Raw genomic sequence first — 20,651 nt, forward strand, 5'->3', positions numbered from 1 at the left:
ACTGACTTACGATAAATTACATAAGGATAACACTGACTTGCGATACAGAACATTAGGTAAAGACTGACTTACGATAAATTACATAAGGATAACACTGACTTGCGATACAGAACATTAGGATAAGACTGACTTACGATAAATTACATAAGGATAACACTGACTTGCGATACAGAACATTAGGATAAGACTGACTTATGATAAATTACATAAGGATAACACTGACTTGCGATACAGAACATTAGGATAAGACTGACTTACGATAAATTAAATTAGGACAAGACTGACTTACAATGCAAGTACATTAGGATAAGACTGACCTACGATGCAGTACATAAGGATAAGACTGACTTAGGATAAATTAAATTAGGGAAAGACTGACTTAGGATAAATTACGTTAGGATAAGACTGACTTACGATAAATTACATAAGGATAACACTGACTTGCGATACAGAACATTAGGATAAGACTGACTTACGATAAACTACATTAGGATAAGAGTGACTTACAATACAGTACATTAGTATAAGAGTGACTTACGATACAGTACATTAGTATAAGAGTGACTTACGATACAGTATATTAGTATAAGTGTGACTTACGATACAGTACATTAGTATAAGAGTGACTTACGATACAGTATATTAGTATAAGAGTGACTTACGATACAGTACATTAGTATAAGAGTGACTTACGATACAGTATATTAGTATAAGAGTGACTTACGATACAGTACATTAGTATAAGAGTGACTTACGATACAGTACATTAGTATAAGAGTGACTTACGATACAGTACATTAGTATAAGAGTGACTTACGATACAGTACATTAGTATAAGAGTGACTTACGATACAGTACATTAGTATAAGAGTGACTTACGACACAGTACATTAGTATAAGAGTGACTTACGTTGTTGCTGGAGAAGTCTCCTAGCTGCGGCAGCGTCCAGTCACCGTCTGCAAGAAACAACACGAACATTACACCTACAGTCAATTTTCACATATTATAATCGTAATTATTGAGAAGCGCATTCTTTCAATAGAAAACAATGCACTTTTTATTCGGTCCTGGGACCATGGTCACTTGAAATACCGCACTTGGAGTGGTCAAGGTCTCCCAAGACCGAAACGTCATCACTAAACGTGCTCGAAATGTGCTCTCTCGATCATTTCTCTCCATTAGTGAGCAGTCATCTACCCTCTTACTGTCTTTTACAAGCGAATTTATAATCGGTTCAGAGACAAATTACATATTTATTTGCAAGACATAATTTTAAGGCCACAAAACAATAGTGTTTTGTGGGTTTTACTGGTTAGTTTATTAGGTTTGAAGACTAGCTGATACGCGATGTTTATTAAGGCTGCATATCGCCTGCACATCAGTCATTAATACTTTAATACCTAAAATAGAGATTAGAGCAAAATTTCCAGCATATATATACTGAGAAACACGTCATTGTGTATATTTACTGAGAGATATACAGCTCTCTGTGTATATAAACTGGGAGATGAAAGCTTCTCGGTATATATACACATATATACACCTTTCGGTGCATATACACAAACATACCTTGCCTGATATGCAGATGTTATCCTGCCAGATATACAGAGATTATCTTGCCAGATACACAGAGGTTATCCTACCAGATCTACAGAAGTTATCTTGCCAGATATAGAGAGGTTATCATGTCAGAATAACGAAGAAGTTATCATGCGTGTTCATCTGTCACGAAACATCTGGGATTATCAAGCACATCATTCGAACTTTGGATATTATACTGGGATAATTCCGTACTGGCTATCTTTTACCCCAGGGTATATCATTCTGTGTTTGTTAGTTACCATTTTGTGTGTGTTTGTTAGTTACCATTTTGTGTGTGTTTGTTAGTTACCATTTTGTGTGTGTTTGTTAGTTACCATTTTGTGTGTGTTTGTTAGTTACCATTTTGTGTGTGTTTGTTAGTTACCATTTTGTGTGTGTTTGTTAGTTACCATTTTGTGTGTGTTTGTTAGTTACCATTTTGTGTGTGTTTGTTAGTTACCATTTTGTGTGTGTTTGTTAGTTACCATTTTGTGTGTGTTTGTTAGTTACCATTTTGTGTGTGTTTGTTAGTTACCATTTTGTGTGTGTTTGTTAGTTACCATTTTGTGTGTGTTTGTTAGTTACCATTTTGTGTGTGTTTGTTAGTTACCATTTTGTGTGTGTTTGTTAGTTACCATTTTGTGTGTGTTTGTTAGTTACCATTTTGTGTGTGTTTGTTAGTTACCATTTTGTGTGTGTTTGTTAGTTACCATTTTGTCCTAGGCACATGTCGATTAGACACTAGGCCTGTTTTATCGGTGTGTGTGTGTGTACTCACCTAATTGTGGTTGCAGGGGTCGAGACTCGGCTCCTGGCCCCGCCTCTTCACTGATCGCTACTAGGTCCTCTCTCTCCCTGCTCCATGAGCTTTATCATACCTCGTCATAAACCTATGTATGGTTCCTGCCTCCACTACGTCACTTGCCAGACTATTCCACTTCCTGACAACTCTATGACTAAAGAAATACTTCCTAACATCCCTTTGACTCATCTGAGTCTTCAACTTCCAATTGTGACCCCTTGTTTCTGTGTCCCATCTCTGGAACATCCTGTCTCTGTCCACCTTATCTATTTCTCACAGTATTTTGTATGTCATTATCATATCGCCTTTAACCCACCTGTCCTCCAGTATCGTCAGGCCAATTTCCCTTAACCTTTCTTCGTAGGACATTCCCCTTAGCTCTGGAACTAACCTTGCTGCAAACCTTTGCACTTTCTCTAATTTCTTGACGTATTTGACCAGGTGTGGGTTTCAAACTGGTGCTGCGTACTCCAATATGGGCTTGGCGTACGTGTACGTGTGTGTGTGTGTGTGTGTGTGTGTGTGTGTGTGTGTGTGTGTGTGTGTGTGTGTGTGTGTGTGTGTGTGTGTGTGTGTGTGTGTGTGTGTGTGTTAGTACTGGTAACAATGGTGGTAGTACGGGTGGTAGTTAAGAAGATAGTGGAAGTAATTGTGGTAGGAATGGTGGTAGGAATGGTGGTAGTAATGGTGGTAGTAATGGTGGTGGTAGTGGTGATAGTAATGGTATGAGTGGAGGTAGTAATGCTGGTAGTGGTGGTAGCAATGAAGTGATAGTGGTGGTAGCAATGGAGTGGTAGTGGTGGCAGCAATGGAGTCGTAGTGGTGGTAGTAATGGTAGCAGTGGTGGCAGTAATTGTGGTAGTGGCAGCAACTGTGGTAGTGGCAGTAATGGTGGTAGTGATTGTAGTAATGGTGGTAGTGATGGTAGTAGTGGTGGTAGTGATGGTAGTAATGCTGGTAGTGGTGGCAGTAATGGTGGTGGGTACTGGTATCTCCTAGTGGGTACTGCCATCTAGCGACCATCACAAACGTTAAACTAGAGAAACCTTCACTAAATTCACACATTCTTACACACACACATACAGATATATATATACACACACACAACGATAACGACATACAAAATACTGTGAGGAATAAAGGTGGACAAAGACAGGATGTTCCAGAGATGGGACACAGCAACAAGGGGACACAGTTGGAAGTTGAAGACTCAGATGAGTCAAAGGGATGTTAGGAAGTATTTCTTTAGATATAGAGTTGTCAGGAAGTGGAATAGTCTGGTAAGTGATGTAGTGGAGGCAGGAACCATACATAGTTTTAAGACGAGGTATGATAACAGTCACTAGTGATCATGTGAGGTATGATAACAGTCACTAGTGATTATGTGAGGTACGATAACAGTCACTAGTGATCATGTGAGGTATGATAACAGTCACTAGTGAACATGCGAGGTATGATAACAGTCACTAGTGATCATGTGAGGTATGATAACAGTCACTAGTGATCATGTGAGGTATGATAACAGTCACTAGTGATCATGTGAGGTATGATAACAGTCACTAGTGATCATGTGAGGTATGATAACAGTCACTAGTGATCATGTGAGGTATGATAACAGTCACTAGTGATCATGTGAGGTATGATAACAGTCACTAGTGATCATGTGAGGTATGATAACAGTCACTAGTGATCATGTGAGGTATGATAACAGTCACTAGTGATCATGTGAGGTATGATAACAGTCACTAGTGATCATGTGAGGTATGATAACAGTCACTAGTGATCATGTGAGGTATGATAACAGTCACTAGTGATCATGTGAGGTATGATAACAGTCACTAGTGATCATGTGAGGTATGATAACAGTCACTAGTGATCATGTGAGGTATGATAACAGTCACTAGTGATCATGTGAGGTATGATAACAGTCACTAGTGATCATGTGAGGTATGATAACAGTCACTAGTGATCATGTGAGGTATGATAACAGTCACTAGTGATCATGTGAGGTATGATAACAGTCACTAGTGATCATGTGAGGTATGATAACAGTCACTAGTGATCATGCGAGGTATGATAATTCTTCCCCTGCCACTACCCTCCCTCCCTGTATTTCCCCCTGCCACTTAATCTTCCTCCTTCCAGCTCTCCCTGTCTCCCCTTCCCTTCTTTCCTCCCTCCCTACGTCCCCCGTGTCCCTCCCTCACCCTCCACCAAATGGGTGGAGGGAGGGAGACAGGGAAGGAGGGAGACAGGGAGACAGGGAGGGTAACTCAGCCGCAGATGAATCCTTTAAGCTCATAAATTACCTTTTAAGCATCGATAAAAAAAATGGGGAAAAAATCTTAAGAGAAAATAACCTTACAAAAAAAAGATATATGCCTTAAGTGGTGGTGGTAGTTGTGGTAGTGGTGGTAGTTGTGGTGGTAGTGGTGGTAGTTGTGGTGGTGGTGGTGGTAGTTGTGGTGGTAGTTGTGGTGGTAGTTGTGGTGGTAGTGGTGGTAGTTGTGGTAGTTGTGGTGGTGGTAGTGGTGGTGGTAGTTGTGGTGGTAGTTGTGGTGGTAGTTGTGGTGGTAGTTGTGGTTGTAGTTGTGGTGGTAGTTGTGGTGGTGGTGGTGGTAGTGGTGGTGGTAGTTGTGGTGGTAGTTGTGGTGGTAGTTGTGGTGGTAGTTGTGGTGGTGGTGGTGGTAGTGGTGGTAGTGGTGGTGGTAGTTGTGGTGGTAGTTGTGGTGGTAGTTGTGGTGGTAGTGGTGGTGGTAGTTGTGGTGGTGGTAGTTGTGGTGGTAGTGGTGGTAGTTGTGGTGGTAGTGGTGGTAGTTGTGGTGGTAGTGGTGGTGGTACTTGTGGTGGTACTTGTGGTGGTAGTTGTGGTGGTAGTGGTGGTGGTAGTGGTGGTGGTGGTGGTAGTTGTGGTGGTGGTAGTTGTGGTGGTGGTGGTAGTTGTGGTGGTAGTGGTGGTAGTTGTGGTGGTAGTTGTGGTGGTGGTGGTAGTTGTGGTGGTGGTAGTGGTGGTAGTGGTGGTGGTAGTGGTGGTGGTGGTAGTGGTGGTAGTTGTGGTGGTGGTAGTTGTGGTAGTGGTAGTTGTGGTGGTGGTGGTAGTTGTGGTGGTGGTGGTAGTTGTGGTGGTGGTAGTTGTGGTGGTAGTGGTGGTGGTGGTAGTGGTGGTAGTTAGTGGTGGTAGTTGTGGTGGTAGTTGTGGTGGTAGTGGTGGTGGTAGTGGTGGTAGTTGTGGTGGTAGTGGTGGTGGTAGTTGTGGTGGTAGTTGTGGTGGTAGTGGTGGTGGTAGTGGTGGTAGTGGTGGTGGTAGTGGTGGTGGTAGTGGTGGTAGTTGTGGTGGTAGTTGTGGTGGTAGTTGTGGTGGTGGTAGTTGTGGTGGTGGTAGTGGTGGTGGTAGTTGTGGTGGTAGTTGTGGTAGTTAGTGGTGGTAGTTGTGGTGGTAGTTGTGGTAGTTAGTGGTGGTAGTGGTGGTAGTTGTGGTGGTAGTTGTGGTGGTAGTTGTGGTGGTAGTTGTGGTGGTGGTAGTTGTGGTGGTAGTGGTGGTGGTAGTTGTGGTGGTAGTTGTGGTGGTAGTGGTGGTAGTTGTGGTGGTAGTGGTGGTGGTAGTTGTGGTGGTAGTGGTGGTGGTAGTTGTGGTGGTAGTTGTGGTGGTAGTTAGTGGTGGTAGTGGTGGTAGTTGTGGTGGTAGTTGTGGTGGTAGTTGTGGTGGTAGTTAGTGGTGGTAGTTGTGGTGGTAGTTAGTGGTGGTGGTAGTTGTGGTGGTAGTTGTGGTGGTAGTGGTGGTGGTAGTTGTGGTGGTAGTTAGTGGTGGTAGTTGTGGTGGTAGTTAGTGGTGGTGGTAGTTGTGGTGGTAGTTAGTGGTGGTGGTAGTTGTGGTGGTAGTTGTGGTGGTAGTTAGTGGTGGTGGTAGTTGTGGTGGTAGTTAGTGGTGGTGGTAGTTAGTGGTGGTAGTTGTGGTGGTATTTGTGGTGGTAGTTGTGGTGGTAGTGGTGGTAGTTGTGGTGGTAGTTCTGGTGGTAGTTGTGGTGGTGGTAGTTAGTGGTGGTGGTAGTTGTGGTGGTGGTGGTAGTTGTGGTGGTAGTGGTGGTGGTGGTAGTTGTGGTGGTAGTTGTGGTGGTGGTGGTAGTTGTGGTGGTGGTGGTGGTGGTGGTAGTTGTGGTGGTAGTTGTGGTGGTAGTTGTGGTGGTGGTGGTAGTTGTGGTGGTGGTGGTAGTTGTGGTGGTGGTAGTGGTGGTGGTAGTGATGGTGGTAGTTGTGGTGGTGGTAGTGGTGGTGGTAGTAGTGGTGGTAGTTAGTGGTGGTGGTAGTTGTGGTGGTAGTTAGTGGTGGTGATAGTTGTGGTGGTAGTTGTGGTGGTGGTAGTGGTGATGGTAGTTGTGGTGGTGGTGGTGGTAGTTGAGGTGGTGGTAGTGGTGGTGGTAGTTGAGGTGGTGGTAGTGGTGGTGGTAGTTAGTGGTGGTGGTAGTGGTGGTGGTAGTGGTGGTGGTAGTGGTGGTGGTAGTGGTGGTGGTAGTTGTGGTGGTAGTTGTGGTGGTAGTTAGTGTTGGTGGTAGTTGTGGTGGTAGTTGTGGTGGTAGTTGTGGTGGTGGTAGTGGTGGTAGTTGTGGTGGTAGTGGTGGTGGTTAGTGGTGATGGTAGTTAGTAGTGGTAGTTAGTGGTTGTAATAGTGGTGGTGGTAGTAGTGGCGGTGGTGGTAATAGTGGTGTTGGTAGTAGTGGTGGTGGTGGTAATAGTGGTGTTGGTAGTAGTGGTGGTGGTGGTAATAGTGGTGTTGGTGGTAATAGTGGTGTTGGTAGTAGTGGTGGTGGTAGTAGTGGTGGTGGTGGTAATAGTGGTGTTGGTAGTAGTGGTGGTAGTGGTGTGGTAGTTGTGGTTAGTGGCGACAGTAGTGGTAGTAGTGGTGGTAGTTCGTGGTGGTAGTAGTGGTGTTGGTAGTAGTGGTGGTGATAGTGGTGGTTAGTGGTGACAGTAGTGGTTGTAAGTGGTAGTAGTGGTGGTTGTTGGTGGTTGTTAGTGGTAGTGGTAGTAGTGGTGGTAGTAGTGGTGGTAGTTGGTGGTGGTAGTGGTGGTGACAGTAGTGATGTTGGCACTAGTGGTGGTGGTTGTTAGTGGTAGTAGTGTTGGTAGTTGGTGATGGTAGTAGTGGTGGTGATAGTAGTGATGTTGGCACTAGTGGAGGTAGTTAGTGGTGGTGGTAGTTAGTGGTGGTGGTAGTTAGTGGTAGTGGTTGTCAGTGTGGTGATTGGAGTGGTGGTTAGTGGCGTTGGAAGTAGGGGGGCTGCTTTCTGCTGATTAACAAGAGAAATCTGGCCTTTATCTGGGTACATGACATGTAGCCAGAAAGAGTACTCACATTTTCTCTCTCTCTCTCTCTCTCTCTCTCTCTCTCTCTCTCTCTCTCTCTCTCTCAAGTATTCCTATTACGGTATCTGCCAAGCTTATTTTAAGTACTGTGTATACATATAAACAGTGGTGGGTATATACTGGTACTGAAAAAAAACAGGTATTGTATACCTTATTTCTTAAAATTTATTGATTGGTGTCTTGATTCTTGGCTGGTATTCTACCTTTACTAATAGGTATTGTATACCAGGTCTCTCAAGACTTGTGTTAGTGGAGGGAGGGAGAGAGAGAGAGAGAGAGAGAGAGAGAGAGAGAGAGAGAGAGAGATAGCTGAGAGGTGGATCCAACGCCCTCGGTGAATTTTTAATTACCACTTTAGTCCCCCCTAATGAATGCTAAGGAAAACGGGCAGAGGGCCTATAATGGTTCTTCCTTCCCTGGCACCCCTGGTAGGAATGGTGCTACCATGTTAGATCAGGGTGTCGTCGCTTTCCATGGTCCTCTGACTCCCACGGTGGGGATACCATGTTAGGTCAAAGTGCTTCCTTCCCTGGTTCTCTGACTTTCATGGTGGGAATGGTGCCATCATGGTGCCTCATGTATTGTTCTCGAGTCTCATCATCTATGCCTCTATTATAGTGATAAATCTATTATGAGCGATAGATCTAGTGAGGTTTCTCCCTGCATTCCTATGACATTGAGAGATATTATTTACTTAAGAACATAAGAAAGGAGGAACACTGCAGGAGGCCTGTTGGCCCATACTAAGCAGGTCATTCACAATCCATCCCACTAACAAAACATTTGCCCAACCCAATTTTCAATGCCACCCAAGAAATAAGCTTTGATAATTTTATTTACCCATATGCAAGTCCCACTCAAATCCAACCCCTCTCACTCATGTATTTATCCAACCTAAATTTGAAAGTACCCAAGGTTTTAAGCTCGATATTATTCCTAATTCCAGACACGGATAAGAACATCAGAACATAAGAAAGGAGGAACACTGCAGGAAGCCTGTTGGCCCATACTAGGCAGGTCCTACACAATCCATCCCACTAACAAAACATTTGCCCAACCCAATTTTCAATGCCACCCAAGAAATAAGCTCTGATGTGAAAGTCCCACTCAAATCCAACCCCTCCCACTCATGTACTTATCCAACCTAGATTTGAAACTACCCAAAGTCCCAGCCTCAATAACCCAACTAGGTAGACTGTTCCACTCATCAACTACCCTATTTCCAAACCAATACTTTCCTATGTCCTTTCTAAATCTAAACTTATCTAATTTAAATCCATTACTGCGGGTTATATTTCACTTGTTAATTCAGGTTATTTGGGTAACTTATCAACTTTATCACTAAGGAGTAATTCAGTATGTGGTGGAATCCATCAAACGTGTACTTGAATTCTTGCTTGTCTCTGATGCTTGAGTATCCGATGAGCACATTGTGAAGAGTTATTATATGAGTCTAGAGTCTTCAGTGACATCTTGTGCAAGAATGGTATATAATACCGACATGAAATTAAGACACATGTGCAACATCTGGGAATCTGTATTGGTAAAGCCAATGGATGGCGAAACGTCTACAATAAAGATACCCAGATGTTGCACATGTGTCTTAATTTCAGTGACATCTTCCACCTCACCTTCTACAGTATTTATGACTCCGTTCTCATGTTTCAGCTTCATATTGTTCCAGACCATGAAGCTGGACTCTTTTCCAGGCTGAGGGACTGACCACCTTGTTCCAGACCATGAAGCTGGACTCTTCTCCAGGCTGAGGGACTGACCACCTTGTTCCAGACCATGAAGCTGGACTCTTCTCCAGGCTGAGGGACTGACCACCTCTAATCCTTTTTCTGAACATCAAAATGGTATACAATACCGACAGGTTGTTAGGTAAGACACATATGCAACAGTTAGACAACTTTATTCCGAAACGTTTCGCCTACACAGTAGGCTTCTTCAGTCGAATACAGAAAGTAGGCAGGAACAGTAGAGATGTGAAGACGATGTAATCAGTCCATCACCCTTAAAGTCGTAGAATTTGAGGTTGTCAGTCCCTCGGCCTGGAGAAGTTCAGTTCCATAGTCAGGAACTATCTAAGCCTACTGTGTAGGCGAAACGTTTCGGAATAAAGTTGTCTAACTGTTGCATATGTGTCTTACCTAACAATCCTTTTTCTCCAAGGCATCTGACTGAAGAAGGCTACTGTGTAGGCGAAACGTTTCGACAATACCCAACTGCTGCACATGTGTCTTAATCATCAACTTGTCAGTATTTTACACCATTATCAACACTGCATTTCAGTGAGTCAAGGGCCTTCAGTGAGTCAAGGGCCTTCAGTGAGTCAAGGGCCTTCAGTGAGTCAAGGGCCTTTAGTGAGTCAAGGGCCTTCAGTGAATCAAGGGCCTTCAGCGAGTCAAGGGCCTTCACTGAGTCAAGGGCCTTCACTGAGTCAAGAACCTTCACTGAGTCAAGGGCCTTCACTGAGTCAAGGGCCTTCACTGAGTCAAGGGCCTTCACTGAGTCGAGGGCCTTCACCGAGTCAAGGGCCTTCACTGAGTCAAGAACCTTCAATGACCCAAGAACTTTCAGTGAGTCAAGAACTTTCAGTGAGTCAAGAACCTTCAGTGAGTCAAGAACCTTCAGTGAGCCAAGAACTTTCAGTGAGGTAAGACACATATGCAACAGTTAGGTATCTTTATTTCGAAACGTTTCGTCTACACAGTAGGCTTATTCAGTCGAGTACAGACAAGTTGATAGAAGCAGAAGATACTTGAAGACGATGTAATCAGTCCATCACCCTTAAAGTTTTGAGGTGGTCAGTCCCTCAGTCTGGAGAAGAGCATTGTTCCGTTGTCTGAAACAATTGTTTCAGACAACGGAACAATGCTCTTCTCCAGACTGAGGGACTGACCACCTCAAAACTTTAAGGGTGATGGACTGATTACATCGTCTTCAAGTATCTTCTGCTTCTATCAACTTGTCTGTACTCGACTGAAGAAGCCTACTGTGTAGACGAAACGTTTCGAAATAAAGATACCTAACTGTTGCATATGTGTCTTACCTAACAATCTGTCGGTATTTTATACCATTTTAATGTTCATTCAACTTTCAGTGAGCCAAGAGCTTTCAGTGAGCCAAGGGTCTTCAGAGTCAAGTTCGGCAACTTTAAACCATTACGATGGAAAACAATCCAGACTCCCAGTCATCTTATTCCTAACTCAACCCAGCTGCTAAAGTTTTGGTGTAGTAGTGATATATCGGATGTGAAATTTCGATATCCGTGAATGCAGGTATATGAGGATGTCTTATTTTGCGGATGCGGATGCATATGCGGATATCTGTTTACAGTAAAATGCAAATGCGGATACAAGAAATTGTGCGGATGTTCCACGGATGCGGATATCCGATACATCTCTATTGTGTAGGCAGTTGATAACTAGACGCAGCCCTGTCAGAACACTCTTATTTTACCTACCTATACCAGATTATCAGTTTAAGAAGCATCTATCAGTCCCCCCGTGTAACTGTTACCTTTGATCCCTCGGTGTATATAATCTGAGCTGGTATTACTTAGATCCATCAGTGTATAAGATTACTGTTATGTTATTACTTAGATCCACCAGTGCTATATTATTTAGAAACATCAGTGTATAAGATTACTGTTATGTTATTACTTAGATCCACCAGTGCTATATTACTTAGAAACATCAGTGTATAAGATTACTGTTATGTTATTACTTAGATCCACCAGTGCTATATTACTTAGATCCACCAGTGCTATATTACTTAGATCCACCAGTGCTATATTACTTAGATCCACCAGTGCTATATTACTTAGAAACATCAGTGTATATAATCAGTATTATCACTTAGAACAACCAGTGTATATAATTAAGTGCTGTTATTACGAACAGCTAAATAAGGTCTTTCAGCTGGATAATTTACACTTCGACAGCAACACAATGATGATACTAGTAACAAGCTTCCTGGAAGGAGCTTTCACGTATATGATGCAGTAAGCTTTCTATGAAGCTTTCCTAGACACTTTCTTAGGCACATCCAAAATTGAGTATCAAGTGGTATTCAATTTTCAGTGTATTTTTCCACTGTATTTGCAAATAATCTCACAAGACCTTCAAAAGAGCTTACTGTATTAATACAACTTCCATGTATGGGTGTATGTTCTTGTATACAGAGATACAACTCATGAACCATAAAATTGTGATGACACGATTGCAAACAAATCATATCACGGGCGGGAATAGAACTCATGGCGAGTAAATCGTAAGCCACTGGCTAACTGTATTGGTTATACAGTTTATACATTATACTGAATTGCTTATACAGTTTAATATGTATTTCTAAGTACTTTCTTATATATTTACCTGGAGTTTACCTGGAGAGAGTTCCGGGGGTCAACACCCCCGCGGCCCGGTCTGTGACCAGGCCTCCTGGTGGATCAGACCCTGATCAACCAGGCTGTTACTGCTGGCTGCACGCAAACCAACGTACGAGCCACAGCCCGGCTGATCCGGAACTGACTTTAGGTGCTTGTCCAGTGCCAGCTTGAAGACTGCCAGGGGTCTGTTGGTAATCCCCCTTATGTATGCTGGGAGGCAGTTGAACAGTCTCGGGCCCCTGACACTTATTGTATGGTCTCTTAACGTGCTAGTGACACCCCTGCTTTTCATTGGGGGGATGATGCATCGTCTGCCAAGTCTTTTGCTTTCGTAGCGAGTGATTTTCGTGTGCAAGTTCGGTACTAGTCCCTCTAGGATTTTCCAGGTGTATATAATCATGTATCTCTCCCGCCTGCGTTCCAGGGAATACAGGTTCAGGTACCTCAAGCGCTCCCAGTAATTGAGGTGTTTTATCTCCGTTATGCGCGCCGTGAAAGTTCTCTGTACATTTTCTAGGTCGGCAATTTCACCTGCCTTGAAAGGTGCTGTTAGTGTGCATCAATATTCCAGCCATGATAGAACAAGTGACCTGAAGAGTGGCATCATGGGCTTGGCCTCCCTCGTTTTGAAGGTTCTCATTATCCATCCTGTCATTTTTCTAGCAGCTGCGATTGATACAATGTTATGGTCCTTGATTTTGACGAGATTTAAAATTTATTTAAAAATCTGATTATTATTATTATTATTATTATTATTATTATTATTATTATTATTATTATTATTATTATTATTATTGTCTGGAACAATTTACATCTTGTCCACAAATCGGAGAAACAATTTCACACCGATAAACTCGTTTTGAGTCAATATGAGGTCGTGAATGGTCAGAGACTGACCCGCTATCAGCGGACGGAGGATCGAGTCTCCACCACTTGTCGCGTTGAATGACCCCACGCGGGTTGAATGCATTAATTAATTTATAGTTCCTGAAGCGTTGTGTAGAATATATTCTGAGAGAAACAGACAAAGACAGACACACACATACAGGAAGAGAGACATACGGAGAGAAAGAGAAACAGGCAAAGACAGACACACACATACAGGAAGAGAGACATACGGAGAGAAAGAGAAACAGGCAGAGACAGACACACACATACAGGAAGAGAGACATACGGAGAGAAAGAGAAACAGGCAGAGACAGACACACACATACAGGAAGAGAGACATACGGAAAGAGAAACAGGCAGAGACAGACACACACATACAGGAAGAGAGACATACGGAGAGAAAGAGAAACAGGCAAAGACAGACACACACATACAGGAAGAGAGACATACGGAGAGAAAGAGAAACAGGCAAAGACAGACACACACATACAGGAAGAGAGACATACGGAGAGAAAGAGAAACAGGCAGAGACAGACACACACATACAGGAAGAGAGACATACGGAGAGAAAGAGAAACAGGCAGAGACAGACACACACATACAGGAAGAGAGACATACGGAGAGAAGGAGAAACAGGCAGAGACAGACACACACATACAGGAAGAGAGACATACGGAGAGAAAGAGAAACAGGCAAAGACAGACACACACATATAGGAAGAGAGACATACGGAGAGAAAGAGAAACAGGCAAAGACAGACACACACATACAGGAAGAGAGACATACGGAGAGAAGGAGAAACAGGCAGAGACAGACACACACATACAGGAAGAGAGACATACGGAGAGAAAGAGAAACAGGCAGAGACAGACACACACATACAGGAAGAGAGACATACGGAGAGAAAGAGAAACAGGCAGAGACAGACACACACATACAGGAAGAGAGACATACGGAGAGAAAGAGAAACAGGCAGAGACAGACACACACATACAGGAAGAGAGACATACGGAAAGAGAAAGAGAAACAGGCAAAGACAGACACACACATACAGGAAGAGAGACATACGGAGAGAAAGAGAAACAGGCAGAGACAGACACACACATACAGGAAGAGAGACATACGGAGAGAAAGAGAAACAGACAGAGACAGACACACACATACAGGAAGAGAGACATACGGAGAGAAAGAGAAACAGGCAGAGACAGACACACACATACAGGAAGAGAAACATACGGAGAGAAGGAGAAACAGGCAGAGACAGACACACACATACAGGAAGAGAGACATACGGAGAGAAAGAGAAACAGGCAGAGACAGACACACACATACAGGAAGAGAGACATACGGAGAGAAAGAGAAACAGGCAGAGACAGACACACACATACAGGAAGAGAGACATACGGAGAGAAAGAGAAACAGGCAGAGACAGACACACACAGACAGCAAGAGAGACAGACGGACAGAGAAAGAGAAACAGGCAAAGACAGACACACACATACAGGAAGAGAGACATACGGAGAGAAAGAGAAACAGGCAGAGACAGACACACACATACAGGAAGAGAGACATACGGAGAGAAGGAGAAACAGGCAGAGACAGACACACACATACAGGAAGAGAGACATACGGAGAGAAAGAGAAACAGGCAGAGACAGACACATACAGGAAGAGATATATACAGACAGAAACAATAACAACACTGCACTAGCCAAGGACTCGAACCCATGCTGCTTTGGTCTGCCTCATGGTGGGCGAAAACACATGACGCCCTAATCCACTGGACCATACGATCCTTAAGAGTAGCGCATCCAGCGGAACTGGATGTTGTACTCGCTACCCAAGGACACACGATGGTGTGGATGACTCTTCGCCCAACATGAGGCAAGCCAAAGCAGCATGGGTTCGAGTCCTTGGCTAGTGCAGTGTTGTTATTGATCAATACCACTCGTTCGTGGTCACAATACAGAGAGAAATTGAGAGAGAGAGAGAGAGAGAGAGAGAGAGAGAGAGAGAGAGAGAGAGAGAGAGAGAGAGAGAGAGAGAGAGAGAGAGAGAGAGAGAGAGAGAGAGAGAAATAGATGAGGAGGCTGGAAGACAGCCGTGTGTAACACCATCTTAGGCAGCGTTGAATCACAAAAAACCTCTGGTAATCCTGAGGGGCCCAGTTAATTAGTCCAGATTTTTACGCCAGAAAATGTCAAGGAGGAGCCCAGCCTTTGTTCACTAATCTTACTAATTATTCATTTGATTTGAATCGTAATGGCGAGGCTATTCAGAAGGTGGGTCAGCCCTTCCCCCTACCTGGGCCAGAACTGGCACCTATCTGGGCCAGAACTGGCACCTATCTGGGCCAGAACTGGCACCTATCTGAGTTAGAACTGCCTCTCTGCCTGGGCCAGAACTGCCCCCTACCTGGGCCAGAACTGGCACCTATCTGGGTTAGAATTGCCTCTCTACCTGGGCCAGAACTGCCCCCTACCTGGGCCAGAGCTACCCCTACCTGAGCCAGAAGTGCCCCTACCTGAGCCAGAACTGCCTCTCTACCTGGGCCAGAACTGCCCCTACCTGAGCCAGAACTGACCCTACCTGGGCCAGAACTGCCCCCTACCTGGGCCACAACTGCCCCTCTACCTGGACCACAACTGCCCCTCTACCTGGGCCAGAACTGCCACCTTCCAGGGTATGAACTGCCACTTACCAGAGCAGGAACTGCCCCCTAAAAGGGTATAAAACTGCCCCTACCAGGGTATAAACTGCCCCCACCAGGGTATGAACTGTCCCTACCAGGGTATCAACTACCCCCACCAGCGTATGAACTGTCCCTACCAGGGTATAAACTGCCCCCTACCAGGATATAAAACTGCCCCTATCTTGTAGTGTGAAACTGATATTATCTTGTAGTGAGACATATGGTTATATTACTTCTGCGTAATATATCATGAAGGATGACACGATTCTATATTACTAGACAGATACGAAATCTATATTACCCAGCAGTGCAGGGAGAGAAATATTACTAGAGTAGAGCGGAAGGAGAGAGGAATATTACACCTTGTCGAGGATAAGAGCAATATTACCTAGAAGATGACCTATATTACCCAGCAGTGTTTGTAGATGAATGGTTCAGAGAACCGACATGTTGATAAATTAGACACATGTGCAACTCTTGGGTATCTTTATTGAGGAAACGTTTCGCCACACAGTGGCTTCATCAGTCCATACATAGGAGAAACTTGAAGAACAGGAGGAGAATGAGGTAATCAGTCCCTCAACCTTGAGTCGATTACCTCATTCTCCTCCTGTTCTTCAAGTTTCTCCTACGTATGGACTGATGAAGCCACTGTGTGGCGAAACGTTTCCTCAATAAAGATACCCAAGAGTTGCACATGTGTCTAATTTATCAATTACCCAGCAGTGCAGGGAGAGAAATATTACTAGAGTAGAGCGGAAGGAGAGAGGTATATTACACCTTGTCGAGGATAAGAGCAATATTACCTAGAAGATGACCTATATTGCTCAGCAGTGATGGAGAAATACTGTATTCTAAGAGAGAGAGAGAGACAGAGGCAATATTAATCAGAGGGAGAAATATGTATATCATACTAGGAGGCAGACAGATCATACATATAGCAGGAGGCAGACAGATCATACATATAGCAAGAGGCAGACAGATCATACATATAGCAAGAGGCAGACAGATCATACATATAGCAAGAGGCAGACAGATCATACATATAGCAAGAGGCAGACAGATCATACATATAGCAGGAGGCAGACAAATCATACATATAGCAGGAGGCAGACAGATCATACATATAGCAGGAGGCAGACAGATCATACATATAGCAGGAGGCAGACAGATCATACATATAGCAGGAGGCAGACAAATCATACATATAGCAGGAGGCAGACAGATCATACATATAGCAGGAGGCAGACAGATCATACATATAGCAGGAGGCAGACAGATCATACATATAGCAGGAGGCAGACAAATCATACATATAGCAAGAGGCAGACAAATCATACATATAGCAAGAGGCAGACAAATCATACATATAGCAAGAGGCAGACAAATCATACATATAGCAAGAGGCAGACAAATCATACATATAGCAAGAGGCAGACAAATCATACATATAGCAAGAGGCAGACAAATCATACATATAGCAAGAGGCAGACAAATCATACATATAGCAGGAGGCAGACAAATCATACATATAGCAAGAGGCAGACAAATCATACATATAGCAAGAGGCAGACAAATCATACATATAGCAAGAGGCAGACAAATCATACATATAGCAAGAGGCAGACAAATCATACATATAGCAAGAGGCAGACAAATCATACATATAGCAAGAGGCAGACAAATCATACATATAGCAAGAGGCAGACAAATCATACATATAGCAAGAGGCAGACAAATCATACATATAGCAAGAGGCAGACAAATCATACATATAGCAAGAGGCAGACAAATCATACATATAGCAGGAGGCAGACAGATCATACATATAGCAGGAGGCAGACAAATCATACATATAGCAGGAGGCAGACAAATCATACATATAGCAGGAGGCAGACAGATCATACATATAGCAGGAGGCAGACAGATCATACATATAGCAGGAGGCAGACAGATCATACATATAGCAAGAGGCAGACAGATCATACATATAGCAGGAGGCAGACAAATCATACATATAGCAGGAGGCAGACAAATCATACATATAGCAGGAGGCAGACAGATCATACATATAGCAGGAGGCAGACAGATCATACATATAGCAAGAGGCAGACAGATCATACATATAGCAGGAGGCAGACAGATCATACATATAGCAAGAGGCAGACAAATCATACATATAGGAAGAGGCAGACAAATCATACATATAGCAAGAGGCAGACAAATCATACATATAGCAAGAGGCAGACAAATCATACATATAGAGAGGCAGACAGATCATACATATAGCAAGAGGCAGACAAATCATACATATAGCAAGAGGCAGACAAATCATACATATAGCAAGAGGCAGACAAATCATACATATAGCAAGAGGCAGACAAATCATACATATAGCAAGAGGCAGACAGATCATACATATAGCAAGAGGCAGACAAATCATACATATAGAAAGAGGCAGACAGATCATACATATAGCAAGAGGCAGACAGATCATACATATAGCAAGAGGCAGACAAATCATACATATAGAAAGAGGCAGACAGATCATACATATAGCAAGAGGCAGACAGATCATACATATAGCAAGAGGCAGACAAATCATACATATAGCAAGAGGCAGACAGATCATACATATAGCAAGAGGCAGACAAATCATACATATAGAAAGAGGCAGACAGATCATACATATAGCAAGAGGCAGACAGATCATACATATAGCAAGAGGCAGACAAATCATACATATAGCAAGAGGCAGACAGATCATACATATAGCAAGAGGCAGACAGATCATACATATAGCAAGAGGCAGACAGATCATACATATAGCAAGAGGCAGACAGATCATACATATAGCAAGAGGCAGACAGATCATACATATAGCAAGAGGCAGACAGATCATACATATAGCAAGAGGCAGACAGATCATACATATAGCAAGAGGCAGACAGATCATACATATAGCAAGAGGCAGACAGATCATACATACCATGAATACTGATTCACAATGAATAATTAAGTGCAGACGTAGGTACCATGAATACTGATTCACCATGAATAATTAAGTGCAGACGTAGGTACCATGAATACTGATTCACCATGAATAATTAAGTGCAGACGTAGGTACCATGAATACTGATTCACCATGAATAATTAAGTGCAGACGTAGGCACCATGAATACTGATTCACCATGAATAATTAAGTGCAGACGTAGGTACCATGAATACTGATTCACCATGAATAATTAAGTGCAGACGTAGGCACCATGAATACTGATTCACCATGAATAATTAAGTGCAGACGTAGGTACCATGAACACTGATTCACCATGAATAATTAAGTGCAGACGTAGGTACCATGAATACTGATTCACCATGAATAATTAAGTGCAGACGTAGGCACCATGAATACTGATTCACCATGAATAATTAAGTGCAGACGTAGGTACCATGAATACTGATTCACCATGAATAATTAAGTGCAGACGTAGGTACCATGAATACTGATTCACCATGAATAATTAAGTGCAGACGTAGGTACCACGAATACTGATTCATCATGAATAATCAGATGCACACGTAGGTACCACGAGTCATAAGGAACCAGGACTCAATGTTCGCACAGTTTTTCATCTCAAAGAACACCTACTTCGGTTTCTTTCCCTGATTAAAACACTATGTAATTAGGTTAGACACTGGGGCAATTAGCTCCCGTTACCTAATTAACAAATAACAAGAGTAACAGGGACTATCAGTCGAAAACTTGGTCCGTTCTCAACAGGAGTCAGACTGAATGGACAAATAACAGGAGTAACAGGAACTATCAGTCTAAAGTTTGTTCTCAACAGGAATCAGACTGAATGGACAAATAACAGGAGTAACAGGAACTATCAGTCTAAAGTTTGTTCTCAACAGGAATCAGACTGAATGGACAAATAACAGGAGTAACAGGAACTATCAGTCTAAAGTTTGTTCTCAACAGGAATCAGACTGAATGGACAAATAACAGGAGTAACAGGAACTATCAGTCTAAAGTTTGTTCTCAACAGGAATCAGACTGAATGGACAAATAACAGGAGGAACAGGAACTATCAGTCTAAAGTTTCTCAACAGGAATCAGACTGAATGGACAAATAACAGGAGTCAGACTGAATGGACAAATAACAGGAGTAACAGGAACTATCAGTCTAAACTTTGTTCTCAATAGACCTGGGCATCGGTCCATTCAGTCTGATAAATTTACCGACATTCGGTCATTACAAATTCACTTTATGCCTTTTCAAATTTTAATTATGGGTATTATATGCACTGGCACATATTGAAAAAAGAAAAGGTGAATTTGATTCGAAAAGGTTAGCAATAATTGTAAATTGCATGGGGCTGAGCCTCGGTGTGGAGGCCTGGATCAAAGCCATGGTGGCGCCTGTGAGAGGCACTGGCGTGTGAGTGTACTAATGAGTGCCAAACCTTAACCTGATTAACCTCCAGTGTGGCACCCTTTGACCTGGCCCGACACCCTTTGAGGGTGCCGGCCAGTGGTGGAATGCCTGGGGCTGGGCTGGCTCAGTGCCACCAGTGAATGTCACTCTGTCACACCTCAATAAATGCCTGAAACATGGGTAAAAAGGCGAGTGTGGTAGGCTCGCCCTGATGCAGTGTGCACGTTAATATTTGTCTTTGTCAAGTCAAATAAAATTTTTTTTAGCAAGTGAGGCTCTGACACTGGCTCTATCTGCTGGCACTGCCACTATCTGCTGACACTGCCACTATCTGCTGACACTCACTATCTGCTGACACTGCCACTATCTGCTGGCACTGCCACTATCTGCTGGCACTGCCACTTTCTGCTGACACTGCCACTATCTGCTGACACTCACTATCTGCTGACACTGCCACTATCTGCTAACACTGCCACTATCTGCTGACACTGCCA

The 20,651-nt window shown here is 43.3% G+C and overlaps 1 protein-coding gene across 1 annotated transcript in view; it reads right to left on the reverse strand.

The window, feature by feature from the left end:
• Positions 1-20,651, reverse strand: part of LOC128700902 (serine-rich adhesin for platelets) — a 492,925-nt gene that overhangs the window by 243,195 nt on the left and 229,079 nt on the right. Inside the window, exon 2 of the mRNA XM_070104797.1 lies at positions 911-957. Coding sequence (XP_069960898.1) covers positions 911-957 — 47 coding nt within the window. The remainder of the gene's footprint in view (positions 1-910; positions 958-20,651) is intronic.

The sequence above is a fragment of the Cherax quadricarinatus genome, chromosome 94 (assembly GCF_038502225.1).
Source record: "Cherax quadricarinatus isolate ZL_2023a chromosome 94, ASM3850222v1, whole genome shotgun sequence".
Lineage (NCBI taxonomy): Eukaryota > Metazoa > Arthropoda > Malacostraca > Decapoda > Parastacidae > Cherax > Cherax quadricarinatus.